The sequence below is a fragment of the Cyprinus carpio genome, chromosome A19 (assembly GCF_018340385.1).
Source record: "Cyprinus carpio isolate SPL01 chromosome A19, ASM1834038v1, whole genome shotgun sequence".
Lineage (NCBI taxonomy): Eukaryota > Metazoa > Chordata > Actinopteri > Cypriniformes > Cyprinidae > Cyprinus > Cyprinus carpio.
Window position 1 is genome coordinate 23152977 of NC_056590.1, and position 17266 is coordinate 23170242.

Consider the following 17266-nt stretch of genomic DNA (forward strand, 5'->3'; position numbering starts at 1 on the left):
TTAAATAAAATGACCTGTCTGATAGGAATCGAAAAACCTATAAGCTTACACTCATGTTTCAGTCTAGTAATGGGAAAACCAATTCAACTGAACATTGTAAGTATTAAAATGAGCCACTGAAAAAGTCATAAAAGAACAGATGACTCTGCATGATCCCAAGACCAAGCCTAGGATCATGCAGGTGGCTCAAGTCTAACTGCTTGTTCCTTGAAGAGCTTCAGCCATGAAAAGCTTGCACAGTTTTTGAAATGTGAACTCCTTGATTGTTTGGCAGTACGTGCTGATTTGACCTAAAGAGTAAATGGGGGAAAAAATTAGAAATATTAAATTCAAGGCAAATAAACAAGGCAAGTGTAGTTTATGGCGTGAGACAGTGGGTTGAAGAATGTACAGAATTCAGAGACAGTGAGAGAAACAAAGAGAAACAGGGGCAGGGTGGGCTGCCCGCTGAAGTGGCTCAGTTAATGTACTCCATTATGTACTGAAGGCTGGCCGTCGAGCTCTTAGGTGATTGGCTTTCTGCTTGGCAGTGCTGCTGCTCACTCCACCGAGGAGTTTGGAGTTTAAAATACCTTAAGAGATGGTGAGAGATGAGGTGCTCCCCTCCACAGCACCTACAAACATTTAATTCAGCCATAAACCATCCCATTACTCCACAGCACTACAAAGAGCTGCTCGCGGAAACAAATACTCTAACTTGATGCCATTTTGTCTGCATCTCTTCTGATCTTGATTTTAAATCTTACAGCTGGCTCCTATTAAAATGGGATAGTTTTAGGCCTGAGTTTGACTTCTCAACCTACAGCAGAGTCATTATTTTTGCAATTCAGTATATATATATATATATATATATATATATATATATATATATATATATATATATATATATATTTCAAACTGCATTTTTTAATTATAATTTAATTATAATTTTTAATAGAATTGAATACTGCATCTTTTATATATATATATATATATATATATATATATATATATATATATATATATATATATATATATATATATATATATATATATATATATATATAAAGAGAGAGTATTTTATTTAAATAAATTTAAAATATCATAACTAAAAATATATTATTACTGTACATATACAGATAATACAAGTGCACATATACAATAATTATTCAAATGAAATAATTCTAAAAAAAATTATTATAACATAAAATATTAGTTTAAATATTACATTATTTTAAATATATATTAGGGCTGCATGATATATCGAAATTATCTTAATATTACAAATGTACACATCGCGATATGCATATAGCATGCATATCGTTACTTGCTTGATGCTAAGAAGAGTTATTAAGTACAATAAGTTGCAGAAAACAACTCATTGCTGTCTCGCGCTCTTGTACAGTAGGGCCCCCAAAACTTGCTCGATACTAAAAACAAAATAATAATAATTATTAAAATCGCACTGAGCTGCAGAAGAAGACACAGTTTTCCAAGTGCTTTCCGTGTGCACGAATCGGGATGGAGTGAAACACTTTGAGCTTTGTATATTTTTGCATTTTTCTTCGTTATCACACAGTCCTAATATATATATATATATATATATATATATATATATATATATATATATATATATATATATATATATATATATATATATATATATATATATATATATATATAATATTTATCACATATTTTATTTACTAATATTCCTATTAGTGTAAATATTATTATACAAATAATACAGAATATATTAATAAATCAAAATTAAATACATCACTTTTAAAATTTAACTGCAATATGTGTTTGAGGTAACGGCAACCATTGTGCCCTTAAAAAACAAATATTAGATAAATAAATTAAATCTAACTCAGTTATTTATTAGGTCATTTTGTTTGATTGCAAAAATGTCCCATAATTTAATCCATTTCAAAGGCTCGGAAACAGCATGTTGCTGAATAAACAGCCAGAGTTACATAATGTAGAGTCCGGCAGTACAAGATGACATGACAGACATATCACCTTCCTCCAGCTATTTTCTCTCAGACAGTGGCTGATCTATAATATACTACCTCCATAACAAGTTAGAAACAATTGCTTTAAATCAATCTCTGGCAAGGCCTCTGTAATGTTCCTCATAAATTACCCTCCTCCCTTCCATCTCAACTCCACAGGACAGAAAAAAGGGACAAGTCCAAATCTTTTCAGATCCAAATGACATGAAATGAGGAGGAGACGGTTAGTGCTGTGTTGTGATGAGATTTGGCTTATATTACTGAGCAGAAACTAATCATCCACTTAAAGCATGGAAACACAACTTGAAATGTGTAAACATATTTAGACTTATCCTGTAAAGCCTGCTGAAATATGAAATAATAGTTTGAAATATATATATATATACATATATATATATATATATATATATATATATATATATATATATATATATATACAGGTGCATCTCAATAAATTAAATGTCATGGAAAAGTTCATTTATTTCAGTAATTCAGCTCAAATTGTGAAACTCGTGTATTAATTAAATTCAATGCACACAGACTAAAGTAGTTTAAGTCTTTGGTTCTTTTAATTGTGATGATTTTGGCTCACATTTAACAAAAACCCACCAATTCACTATCTCAACAAATTAGAATATGGTGACATGCCAATCAGCTAATCAACTCAAAACACCTGCAAAGATTTCCTGAGCCTTCAAAATGGTCTCTATGTTTGGTTCACTAGGCTACACAATCATGGGGAAGACACTGATCTGACAGTTGTCCAGAAGACAATCATTGACACCCTTCACAAGGAGGGTAAGCCACAAATATTCATTGCCAAAGAAGCTGGCTGTTCACAGAGTGCTGTATCCAAGCATGTTAACAGAAAGTTGGACAGAGTGGACAGAAAAAGTGTGGAAGAAAAAGATGCACAACCAACCGCAGCCTTATGGGGATTGTCAAGCAAAATCGATTGAATAATTTGAGTCAACTTCAAAAGGAATGGACTGAGAGAGCCACCACACAAAGACATGTCAAGGAATGTGGCTACAGTTGTCGTATTCCTCTTGCTAAGCCACTCCTGAACCACAGACAACGTCAGAGGCATCTTACCTGGGCTAAGGAGAAGAAGAACTGGACTGTTGCCCAGTGGTCCAAAGTCCTCTTTTCAGATGAAAGCAAGTTTTGTATTTCATTTGGAAACCAAGGTCCTAGAGTCTGGAGGAAGGGTGGAGAAGCTCATAGCCCAAGTTGCTTGAAGCCCAGTGTTAATTTTCCACAGTCTGTGATGATTTGGGGTGAAATGACATCTGCTGATGTTGGTCCATTGTGTTTTTTGAAAACCAAAGTCACTTCACCCGTTTACCAAGAAATTTTGGAGCACTTCATGCTTCCTTCTGCTGACCAGCTTTTTGAATATGCTGATTTCATTTTCCAGAAGGATTTGGCACCTGCCAACACTGCCAAAAGCACCAAAAGTTGGTTAAATGACCATGGTGTTGGTGTGCTTGACTGGCCAGCAAACTCACCAGACCTGAACCCATTAGAGAATCTACGGGGTATTGTCAAGAGGAAAATGAGAAACAAGAGTACAAAAAATGCAGATGAGCTGAAGGCCACTGTCAAAGAAACCTGGGCTTCCATACCACCAGAGCAGTGCCACAAACTGATCACCTCCGTGCCACGCCGAATTTAGGCAGTAATTAAAGCAAAAAGAGCCCCTACCAAGTATTGAGTACATGTACAGTAAATGAATATACTTTCCAGAAGGCCAACAATTCACTTTTTTTTTATATTGGTCTTATGAAGTATTCTAATTTGTTGAGATAGTGAATTGGTGGGTTTTTGTCAAATGTGAGCCAAAATCATCACAATTAAAAGAACCAAAGACTTAAACTACTTCAGTCTGTGTGCACTGAATTTATTTAATACACAAGTTTCACAATTTGAGTTGAATTACTGAAATAAATGAACTTTTTCCACGACGACATTCTAATTCATTGAGATGTACCTGTATATATATATATATATATATATATATATATATATATTAAACCATTTTAAACCTTTAGATTAAAAAAGTTTCCATGTGTTTTTTTGTTAAGCATCATATTTAAGGTTTTTATGGCTCATATATTAGGATAAAGAAGAGAATATGGAGCTCATACTCGAGGAGGGAAAAAATCCCAAACTTGGTGATATTTATATGGTCAAAAAGTTAGATGAAATTTTATAGAAAATGCATATAAATAACATGATATATGATGAAATATATGATATATCATTTAAAATATAAATTTAAACAGGAAAGATTACATACTAGCAATGAGCAGGGTGTCCATTCGTGGAGGCGGCTTGAACATCTTACTCAGGTCTTCCTCAGGAAGCAGAGGCTCCCCTCGGCTCTGTCTCTGTGCGTTCTCCTGTTGCCACCTCTGAATGTACTGTAAAGGGATGAAGAACAAATGGTTATTCCAAACTTGATATCCCTATCTTTTGTTATTAACCTCTGGGCTGCCTGAATTACAGCAAATCTGTCTGAGAAGCAGCCTTTTAAGATGGCCATGACAGGCCAGGAGAGGTGGCAGAAAAAGAAGACTGATGTTGTATTTAAAAGAAGGTGAAGAATGAAAAAGAAAACATGGATTCATCAGAGTAAACATTCAACTAATCACTGATAGTCCAAGTGCATTGTGTCCTTTGTGCTTCCTTGTAATCAATCACATTTCTGCATCTGGAATTAAATTAAAGGAAATGAGTAAATAAAGAGAGAATGGCTATGTCATTGCAGTATCAGAGGAATTTGGGAGGTCACATGTACTTCAATCAATCACAAAGTTTAGGGCATCAGAGTTCGGCACTGAGAAAGACCATTACCACCTCGCCTCTCCTGTCACATACAGACCTTGATACACAGCCACTCAATAAATCTCTTTTAACTTCACTGACTTCATAGAGTCAGTCGGCCCGATTCTGAACAATGCTAGTGATTGCCTCGGCTGGCTGTGTGCCACAAAACTCCCAGACACTCACGCATGAATAGGAAGAATTGCCACCTTATATTTAAAAATGAATGAAAACTCAGGTGAACCTCATGAAGAAACATCAAGATAATACTTCACCTATAAAACTCATAGACAATAAAAACTATTTGTAGGACCATTAAGATTTTAAGAGTTTACATTTAGCTTAATTTCAGTACATGACATATCCTTACATGTGTACCAGCCACTACCATTCTTAAGTTTGGGGTTGGTAAGAAAACCTGATAACAAAAATGATAAATTATAATTATTATCATATAATGATTAAATCAATTATTAATTATGACACTTATGCTTACAAAGGCTGCATTTTATCGAAAATACAGTAAAACCTTTAATAATGTGAAAAACATTTTTTTAATGTAAATAACTATTTCTATTTTACTAGTAACTTTTCTATTTTAATATATTTCAAAAAGTAATTTATTCCTGTGATGGTAAAGCTGAATTTTCAGTGTCAAATGACCCTTCAGAAATCAGTCTGATATGCTGATTTGCTGCCCAAAAAATTATTATTATTATTATAATTACTATAAAAAATTATTATATTGTACTATTATTTCTTACATTTTAAATATAGAAATATTTAAATTAATAAATATTTTTCTTACAGTTACATAAAATGTATCCTTTAATTATATATGTAATTATTTGTTTGTTTACAGGAGAGATGTGTAAGAACAACCTTTAAAATATTATTTTGATCTTTTTAAGCAAAAATATTAAAAATATATATCATTTCCAATTTTTGTCTTATGCGTTTTGGGGGAAATTATGATCCAAATATTTATGGACATTTTTTATGAGAATTACACTTTATATTGTCTGTACTGTGCATTAATAAATAAACACTGATTTAAGAGTAAGATCTTTAATTGTTAAAAACTTAACCAACCCTCTGAAGTGCACCCTGTGTTTTCGAAACAAAGCTTTGATTACAGCCTCAGAGCTAATTCCTGGGTTTCGAGTGTCATCAATTACAACTGTATTATAATTATATCTTACAGAGCATAACATCAAACCTCGTCAGACGCTCATTCAGTGCAAGCCCCTTATTGTGATCTTTGTGGTGACAACCTGTTTTCCCATGAGACACATCACGCTAGCAAAGCTACCATTAACGGTAACTAGCATTTACATGCTTATGATAGCTCTCATCCCACCAGCACATCAAAGCATTTAAAAATGTGCGTTCCCCCCATATCAGTGTCACAGTCATCCACAGCCCACTCCCACATCCCTGGAATATTCTGGTCCCAAGATATGGCTCTGTTCCTTTCTTAGCTTGTTTTCACAGTCTGCATGGTGAAAATCTTTTCTCAACAAGCAGGAGGATTTGAGGAATCATTCACGTCTGTGGCACAAACGGTGTGGGAGAGTGTGGGAAATTCTCTGCATGAAAAGTCAGGTGTAGCTGTTTGATGGATTACCTGATGTTTCTGTTGCTGTTGCTTGCTGAGACTGCGGCAGTAGTTGTTGTACTTGACAATGTCCTGACTCATGTCATCCACGCGGTCCATCAGCATCTGCAGGCTCTTCTCCAGATGAGTACTGCAGAGGAACGACAAGATGAAGACGTCTGACTAATGCAAATAATGAATGTGTATTTGATTCCTTGTTAATTGGTGAATACTTTCTCTGCATAGTGTCTTACAGCACACAAAAATACATTTATTTTATGAATAACATGCTATGAAGAAACTCAGGTTAAACCAAAAGTATATCTGGCAGATTTTAGTGTCCACAGTTGATCTATAATATGACCTATATACAGGTCCTTCTCAAAAAATTAGCATATTGTGAAAAAGTTCATTATTTTCCATAATGTAATGATAAAAATTAAACTTTCATATATTTTAGATTTATTGCACACCAACTGAAATATTTTCAGGTCTTTTATTGTTTTAATACTGATGATTTTGGCATACAGCTCATGAAAACCCAAAATTCCTATCTCAAAAAATTAGCATATCATGAAAAGGTTCTCTAAACGAGCTATTTTAACTCTAAACACCTGCAAAAGATTCCTGAGGCTTTTAAAAACTCCCAGCCTGGTTCATTACTCAAAACCGCAATCATGGGTAAGACTGCCGACCTGACTGCTGTCCAGAAGGCCATCATTGACACCCTCAAGTGAGAGGGTAAAACACAGAAAGAAATTTCTGAACGAATAGGCTGTTCCCAGAGTGCTGTATCAAGGCACCTCAGTGGGAAGTCTGTGGGAAGGAAAAAGTGTGGCAAAAAAACGCTGCCCAACGAGAAGAGGTGACCGGACCCTGAGGAAGATTGTGGAGAAGGACCGATTCCAGACCTTGGGTGACCTGCGGAAGCAGTGGACTGAGTCTGGAGTTGAAACATCCAGAGCCACCGTGTACAGGCGTGTGCTTTTGAACCAGAAACAGCGGCAGAAGCGCCTGACCTGGGCTACAGAGAAGCAGCACTGGACTGTTGCTCAGTGGTCCAAAGTACTTTTTTCGGATGTTTTCGGATGAAAGCAAATTTTGCATGTCATTCGGAAATCAAGGTGCCAGAGTCTGGAGGAAGACTGGGGAGAAGGAAATGCCAAAATGCCTGAAGTCCAGTGTCAAGTACCCACAGTCAGTGATGCTCTGGGGTGCCATGTCAGCTGCTGGTGTTGGTCCACTGTATTTTATCAAGGGCAGGGTCAATGCAGCTAGCTATCAGGAGATTTTTGGAGCACTTCATGCTTCCATCTGCTGAAAAGCTTTATGGAGATGAAGATTTCGTTTTTCAGCACGACCTGGCACCTGCTCACAGTGCCAAAACCACTGGTAAATGGTTTACTGACCATGGTATTACTGTGCTCAATTGGCCTGCCAACTCTCCTGACCTGAACCCCATAGAGAATCTGTGGGATATTGTGAAGAGAAAGTTGAGAGACGCAAGACCCAACACTCTGGACGAGCTTAAGGCCGCTATCGAAGCATCCTGGGCCTCCATAACACCTCAGCAGTGCCACAGGCTGATTGCCTCCATGCCACGCCGCATTGAAGCAGTCATTTCTGCAAAAGGATTCCCGACCAAGTATTGAGTGCATAACTGAACATAATTATTTGAAGGTTGACTTTTTTTGTATTAAAAAACACTTTTTCTTTTATTGGTTGGATGAAATATGCTAATTTTTTGAGATTTTGGGTTTTCATGAGCTGTATGCCAAAATCATCAGTATTAAAACAATAAAAGACCTGAAATATTTCAGTTGGTGTGCAATGAATCTAAAATATATGAAAGTTTAATTTTTATCATTACATTATGGAAAATAATGAACTTTTTCACAATATGCTAATTTTTTGAGAAGGACCTGTATAGTTGACCCAAATTCTTTAGCAAGGTTACAAACATCCTGAATGTTTGATGTGGAGTGACACTACACACACACACAAAAGAAAGAAAGAAATAAAACAAGAAAAAGAAAGCTAAACGGCAATAAATAAATACATATTTTTTAATAAAATAACCTTTTGTTATTTACAAATATACTACCATTTAAAATTTAAATAAGGATTCTTATGTTTTTTGTTATTGTTGTTTTTAGTTTTTTGATAAAAAATGTCTTGATGAAAAATAATGGTTTTCTATTTTAATATATTTTAAAAAGTAATTTATTACTGTGATGGCAAAGCGAAAAAAAATCTTACTGAACCCAAACTTTTGAGTGGTAGTATATCCTCTAACATCCTCTAAAAATGATAAATTAGTTTGTTTGTTTATTTATTTTTATTTCATTGTTTTATAACTCTCACTTGGTTTGGAAATTGAGCTAGAAAAAAGTCTTTATATCTAATGCAATTTTGCTACATTTACCTTGTTTTAAATAATATTTTACCTTCAAAAAAGACAAAAATATCAATTATATTTAATTTATATGGATTTAGAACGTTTAGAATGTTGATTCAATGCCAGGGAATAAAAGGATTTTTGCTCACAGCACATTTGTATCACTATGCTTGAATCAGAAATGTAAAACCATGCCAGTATCTTGGCAATGCCATAAAGATCAAAATCAAATGATCAAAGTGCATCTTAACCATAAACACAGTAACACAGAATTTAAAAAAAGCAGATAACACGGATTCCTCATTAATAATTCATCACATCCCACATACATCAAGATTATTTGCATGTAACATGAAATATGCGAAACATGTCCCACTGTAACTGTAGTAGAATGATATCCATATTTTATAACAGGACAGCAGCCCATAGGACCAAGGATTGGGAAAATGTCTTCAAAAGCAGTTTATCTGTTCTTCGTAAACCCCATTAACAACAAATTAGCCTCGCCAGCAAGTTCCATTAATCTTGAAGAAAAATGCTGGACGTATGTGGGGAAGTGAGATCCCGGGAGTGTGGACAAACCAGGAGCAGCTCTCTATCATGCATGAACATGTATACCCTGGAGCACATCCACACAGATTTATGTTTACACCAAATCTTCTTGTAAGGTCTATGTGCACTACGAAGAAATCTCTCATTAGCTGCTGGAAAAATCCAGATAAAACCAGATTAGTCTTTTGAAACATGGTAACTGGTTTGCAACTTCTCCAAGTCAGTGATTACTCAGTCAAAGCTAGTAGATCTTGGATGAGCAACAAACCAGCTTTATGACCTGGTCAAAAAGCCTGGAACAGCTAATCAACTTTATTACTCACCAAATGAACTGAACAAAAGACTTCTATTTCAATGCTGTATAAATGCTGTTCTTTTGAACTTGCTATTTATAAGAATCATGAAAAAGTATTAGTTTCCACAAAAACAAATTTAGCAGCACAACTGTTTGCAACATTGATAAAAATAAGAAAAAAGTTTTTTTGAGCACATCAGAGGAATAAATTACATTTTATAACAGAAAATATAAAAACTTAAGAGATTCTTAATCTACTTTTGATCAAATTGATCAGCCTTGTTAAGCATGAGACGTCTTTGAATTTTTTTTTTTAAATCAGAACCCAGACTTCTAAACTACGATGTATTCCGAAATTTATCAAATATTTGTGTTTTTTTCCTGCTTAATAACACTTTCTATGATAAGATGACAATTATTTTTGTTATGGCCAATAATCAATAAATAACTGGTTTTAAAATTCTATACTTCTTTGTGTAAAATAAAGTAAAAAAAATATATATATATATATATATATATATATATATATATATATATATATATATATATATATATATATATATATATATATATATATATATATATATATAGTACAATACTGCAATGTTATAAAGTAAAGTTTGAAAAATAAATGTTAATTAATATGACTGGATATTAATTAATATCAATGGATATAAATTAATCAGATCTTCTAAAGATTACACTGAACATTGTTATTAAACTATTAACAATAATAAAATTGCATAACTTAAACGATGAAGTCAAAAGTAATGCATGAGCATGTATAGTTTAATATCCAGCATCAGCCAATATTAATAAATTATTAAAATGAATAAAAACATCCCTAATATCGACCAATACATTATTAAGGATTTAGTGGCTTTAGTATACACAGATCAGTTCAACAAATGAATGCCAAAATGGGTCTGTTAACAGGTGATGTGACAGGAAGCAAACTGACTGCATACTAAAATAAAATGTTTTACAAAAGCAAAACTCTACTCCTTAGCGAATGTTGATTTATAGTTGATTTATGATGTTGTGACACTCCAGAATTACAGCGGCAAACCGTAAACGCATCCCTCCACTCCATTTTCAAAACACAGAGAACAAGACCCAGAAGACTGTGGATTGCAAAGGAACACAAATTCAGATTAGGACTGATGACCATAAAACCGGCAGTGAACAAAAAAGACGACAACTTCAGGGAATCAGCTCACTGTATATTTTAAATAGAAGACTGTACCATAAACCACAGCTTAACTGGACTCTGAACAGCAAAAAAATAAATAAAAATCACATACACAGATATTTTTTCCTTCCTTTAACTGACCCTACAAGGCAAGTTATATAGTTTGCTGGCTCTGCAAGTTTGGCAACAATGCAAGACTGTGGAGACAAAAAAGAGAAAAGAGAACAAGACAATGTGTGCATTTGTGTGTGTGTGTGTGTGTGTGTGTGGCCCTGAAAGCAGTTTTTAATGTTTCTGAAGAGTCTTTCTGTGGAGGTGAGCCAGCTCTGATGAATGAGGGCAAGCATCCCTGTATGACCTCCATCTTTTACCTTGCACCTCATTATTCAGAGTCCAATGAGCTCTATGGATCTTCTCCTCTCCCGCTATCTGAATCTCTCTCTCTCACACACACACAAACACTCTTACTGTATATAACATACAACACACACGCCAGCAGTATGCATTCATAAAAACACACCAACAATATAGTTTCACATGCCAACATGCCATATTTGCTGTGCATAGTTTTTTTAGGCCATGTGCATTGTTTTTTTAATTATTTGTAATAGAAATATATTTTTACTACATTGACAATGGAATTAATTTTAAACATTTTTCAATGCATATTTGCATACTTGTGACAGGCATTGATGACAGCATTATTGCTTAATTTTTTGTTTATATATAATGTATTATATAAAAATGTAAATCCAAAAGAATCATGCAACAATGCAATATATACTGTATGTATGTATGTATGTATATATATATATATATATATATATATATATATATAATATATATATATATATATATATATATATATATATATCAATAATAATAATAATAATTATTATTATTATTTAATAGTTAAATGTACTGTATTACCATTAAAGCTAACCACTTTATAGTTTCTATAAAACTAACCATGACAAAAAAAAAAAAACATTTATTTTTGAATCATTTTTACCTTCAAGGTTTAGCTATGTTCTGGGAACAGTTTTGTCTCTAAATTACAGCTAGTAAAACCACAAACACAACAAAAGCTCAGTAATAAATACACACTTACACCCCCTATCTGCATCTCCTGGCTTCCATTAGCACATTTAAGAACATTTCACCATTTCTGTTTCTCGTTCTGTCTGAAACACACACAAACAAATCAAAACAAAACTCTGCTGTTCTAAAATGTGCTTCATGAATAAACCGTCAGTGACTGCAGTCTCAAATGAGTATTAACATCCCCTAAAAAGACAGTTGGAAGTTGTTTATCTATTACTTGATTAGGAAAGAAAACACCATCCATGACGTTAAGTGGAACCTGTCAGTGATGCAGTTGCATGAGGTTAGGGTCAGACTGGGTACATGGTGTCCCAGTAAAAGCTGAACCGCAGGAGAAAGGTGACTCATTTAAATCACACCATCCTATTTTGGAGCACTATTAACGGAAGGTTTGGGTCATCTGGAGTCATCGCAAACCGCCACAGCATAACACATCACACACTAGCCAAAACACACAATGAACCGGCATAAGTCAGTCTAAACTACTTATCTAAACACATGACAGTAATGTGTCACAGACAATGAGAGGTACTGATCAACCATAAAAACAATTACAACAAAGCAACACATTTCAGAGAAACTGAGTTGACAGTCTCCAGACGTGACATGACAAGTAATTTGTCTGTCTGCACTGAAACAGATGATTTATTCTAACAAGACAAGACGATTGTCACATAATTTGTCTGTCTACACTAAAAGAACCAATATATTAAGACATATAAGACATATTAAGTTCACCCCCCCCAAAAAAGAGAAAATTCATATTTACTCACCCTAATGTTGTTCCAAACCTGTATGACTAAATGTATTTTATGGAACAAAAAGCATTTTTAAATAATATATTGGTTGCTTTTCTTCAGTATAATAAAACACTTTTTTTCAGTATATTCTAAGTGTTTTAAATCTATACAATATATTTGTGTAAGGAAAAAATATATATTTAAGTAGTTATTTAATGAATAGTTATTTAAACTTGACATCCACCCTGGCTAGCATGCCTGATTCAGAAACAAATATTTTTTTTTGAGTCAGACCTCAATGAATCAGTTGATTCGGTTCACAAAACCAGTCTAAATGATTTATGTTTTGGACTGAGCCAGTTCTTGAGTTTAGCTCACTAAGCACAGAATATCAGCTTTTATCAGGGTGTTTACGGAACTTGCATGACATCAGGCTTTGAATATTTTATAGATTTTTTTAATTGCATGTAAAAAGCAACCAGTATATTATTCAGAATTTCTCATTGTGTGATTCACAAAAGGAAATAAGTCACACGGGTCAATTAAAAAGTGACTAACAAAATAGGGCGAATAAGACAACACACCAGTAAAAACGAAAGAGATATCACTCCCTGTATTATGGCATCATGTCTGGTTAGGATAAGCACAACAGCATTGTGGGCTCACAGACACCCGTCTTAATCTCAAAAAAGCAACAGCGATCTTGCATTACTGGAATCAACTAGAATGACGACTGGTTGGATTTATGTGGAGGAAACGATGAGAGGCGCCCGCTCTCATTCCTGGCCAATTAATGGGAGACTTGAGGCCAAACAGATTCCAATGATGTGTCCAGATCATTGTGTAGAGTCAATGAAGTCCAACAGAGTGCTCTGGGATAGCGGCTCATGGAGTTTAGTGGTTTGGGGAGCCACTTTCAGGCCAGATGGAAGTCTAACACCACTGTATTGACAGCCATGATAGATATGGCACAACCCAAGGGGGCTGATTTTGTTTTCAGATTAAGCAACTCCTGCCAATGAGCCCCTTCCTGGGTATCCAAGCTTTGTGCAACAACAAAGATATATCTGGGAGGTGATATATATATAGACTGTATGTGAGTCTAAATCACTGTGGAAACTACAGACATTGATGTGGATCTGGCCTGCAACACACGCAAACACAATATTAAAGGGAGCCAGAGAACCAGGGTGCCAAGAACATGAGAAAAGGTAGAAAAAAGAGAAGAAAATATTAAAAGGAATAGAGAAGGGCTAGCACTGGACCCACTAGAGGGTTGAGCTCATTTTAAAATGGGGGTGTTGCCACCCTACACTTACACATTCTCACACATCCACCCAAATCATGTCCCAATGCCAAAATACTGTAAAACTCATAATTCTTTTTTCATTTAGCTAAAAAGAAGAAAAAAAAAAACAATTCAATTTCGCCCCAGATGAGGAGTGAGCCTGCTGGGAAGCATGGGAGAGTGAGAGAGGAAAGACAGGGAGGTATTGTGTTAGTACGGTTGCAGTGGTTCAGTGTTTGCTTTGGTTTCTAGGGTAACACCAGACTGCAAAGAGATAACTTAAACAGATGTGGAGAACCCGACGGAGGGAGGGTAGGAGAAAAAGACGAAAAAAGAAATCAGGAAAAATAACGAAACAGAAAAACCACAGATAAATCCGCCTTGTCTGTGAGTGTTTCTGGTATTTTGGTATTTAAAGAAAGAGCAAATCACGTCCAGAGAGAGAGAAACCAGGGTGATTAAAAGAAAATACAGAGGGAAAAAAACTGAAGAAACGAATCATAAGTAATTCATGTTATTTACTTATTTAAAAAAAAAAAATCTGTGTTTATAAACATGTTGACACTGTCACCGCAGATAAAAACATTTACAAATTATTTTTCCAAATTATTTTTAACCATTGAAGTATACAGTTAGGGCTGTCAGAATTATGAAATTGTGCTAAAATTAATACAAATTATATTAAAAAAAACTGTCTAGTTTGTATATGTTACCTGCCACATAAGTCTGATGATTTCCTTTAAGGACTGTAAACAAAAAATCTTTAATATAACAGGAATGTAATATTCCAAATATTTATCAATTAATCCATTTAATATTATGAATATAATTATATAAATGTATTATATAAATAATTAAATACATTTACACCATTTTTATGTAATCTATCCTTCTATAACAAAAATAATAAAAACAAAACAAAATAAAATAAAATGTCTCATTTAGGACCTCATATTATATTGTTTAGGACCTTCATATATTAATTGAGACTAATTTAGAGACAACCTGGAATATCTGCACTTGCAAAATATTAAACTGTTACACTACAGGACTACTTGAATAAGAAAAGATCATATTTGATTTAAGAAGATATAGCATCTAAAATACATCTTTTTTCTTAAACATTCCCATACATAAATGTTTTAAAATATATAATGCTGGTTGATGTTTTTTATCATCTACCCATTCGTGAGTGTTTATGCATCTTTGTGTATGCGCGTGCGAACCTCTATTTTGGGAAAAGGGAGGTAATTATGAATGTATTCTTTCAAGTCGTCAGCAATGTGACGAAGGTTCCTCCTTTCATCTGGAAAAAACAAATCTGGTAGGCCAAATTAAGCGAGAACAAATTAAAAAGATAAAATTCCCTTTCTAGTCAGCTGAGAAAGACCTTCAAACCCCTCTTGGACTTTTGACAATGCAAAAGCAGCAGCAAAAATGAATGTTTCTGTCCCAAAAAGCATCATCTCAACCATAGCTGCTCTGAAAATAATTAAAAGATTAAAAACATAATTGGAAACTCACACTTCCCCTCCCTTTCCCACAGATCCTTACAAGCTGTACACGGCGAGTGAATTGAAATTAAGAAAATTGAGAGTGGAAAATAAATGAAATAATAAAAGTGTGTGAAATATTGATAGCATCTAATATATCATCTCATCTACGAGATCACTGAGGGCCAACCCTGATAAAAAAGGTGAATTGAAGAAGAAAATTGACCAGCACAATGATCTATAGAAAATGATCATTCATAAAATACTATTATTTTAATTTATTGTCTACTCTCTTTATTATTAGTGTTTTATTACCTTAAATTATATGTATGTCTGCACTATGTCAGTACTTTCTGTACTGGAAGCTCTGACACCAAGACGACTTTAATATGTGTGTAAACACACTTGGCTCTTTCTGATTCTGATCCTGATATTTTATTGCAGAGATCTATCATAGTCCTCATAAACATAAAATAAAATATACTCTTAAAAACAGGAACATTGCAAAACATGATTTAAAAGCCATCAGCAAATGTTTTCAAATGTTACTGTTGAAGGCAAAGAATGTGCTGCAGAATTGATGTTTTGGTGCTTGGGATGAATTTAGAGACAGAGAGGGTTTTAATGCACGGTAAAACCCTTCCTAAAAATTGTTCCTTTTAAATTCATCCCAACATTTGTTCTGTCAGATAAAGGTGAGAGATGTCTAGCTTCTTAGTAAAGCTGCTTGTGAACTGTCATATCTGAATGTTCACTTCAAGTTCAAGAAAAGTCTTGAGGACTGTCTACTGAACAGTTTCACTGTTAGGAAAAGCCTTTTATTTAGACAGTCGAGCAGGAAAGCCATTAGCAGATGTCCTTTCGGAGCAAATCACTGACCTCTTCATTACTCCTCATCAGAGATGAGTTACTGCTAATGTGAGCAAGCATCATTAGGGATATCTCAGCGCTAGTATAAATTTACACATGTCCTCATTCACATTAGGAAATACTTCACTTGTATAGTAATGTGTGTGTATGTGCTCAGACCTGCTGGAAAGGTTCAAGAGCTCGTGTTTGTCTGCAGCAGGGGATTTGTCCTCCAGCTCCCACAGCAGAAAGTTGATGAGATGAGAGTTCTTGATGTCAATGGGCACCTCCTCGAACATGTTCTCATAAACCACACTAGCCTTCTTCAGCCTGCACACACAGAAAATACATTTTCATTGTCACTGACAAGTGTCAGAATCTGGAAGTGACCCCGTCAAAGATTTGACATTAGATTTTTGATAGCAAGAAAGCAGACACTCTGACCAAACTAGGCACAAAATGTCACATTTCAAGCAATTTGTCAGATAGATTTTGAAAGTGAAATGGCAGTGTGATTTGACATAATCGTAGCCAATCAGGAGGAGCGGGATTATGGCCAAATCAAAATTTATCAGAAGTGCCACCCATCATGATGCCGAAATACGATCAAATACCGAAACCAATCAAAATGTGTGTTGGGTATAAAGATAAAAACACAGCTAAACTCGCTTTCTTTAGCTACCTTTCTTTTGAACACCCCTTTTACTTCCCCCCACTCTTTATCAGTCATTTTCTGACTTCATCCCCCTCATTAGGATCTGCTTGTGGTTGAGTCTCCTGCAGTGTGGGAGTGAGAGGCACTATGTGATCAGATCACTCTAATTAAATGATTGGATCTCAACTCGTCTCCATTACTAATCGCTCCATTAGACAAGCACTCTAGGCTGATTAGTCAACGGATTTCAAAAGGCAGTGTTTGTTTTGATCTTTTA

At 34.5% G+C, this 17266-nt stretch overlaps 1 protein-coding gene across 1 annotated transcript in view; it reads right to left on the minus strand.

Annotated features, from left to right (window-relative positions):
• Nucleotides 1–17266, minus strand: part of LOC109112481 (eukaryotic translation initiation factor 3 subunit H-B-like) — a 142683-nt gene that overhangs the window by 84624 nt on the left and 40793 nt on the right. The window contains exons 5-7 of the mRNA XM_042777103.1: nt 16515–16664; nt 6454–6574; nt 4300–4423 (exon numbers count right to left, since the gene is read on the minus strand). Coding sequence (XP_042633037.1) covers nt 4300–4423; nt 6454–6574; nt 16515–16664 — 395 coding nt within the window. The remainder of the gene's footprint in view (nt 1–4299; nt 4424–6453; nt 6575–16514; nt 16665–17266) is intronic.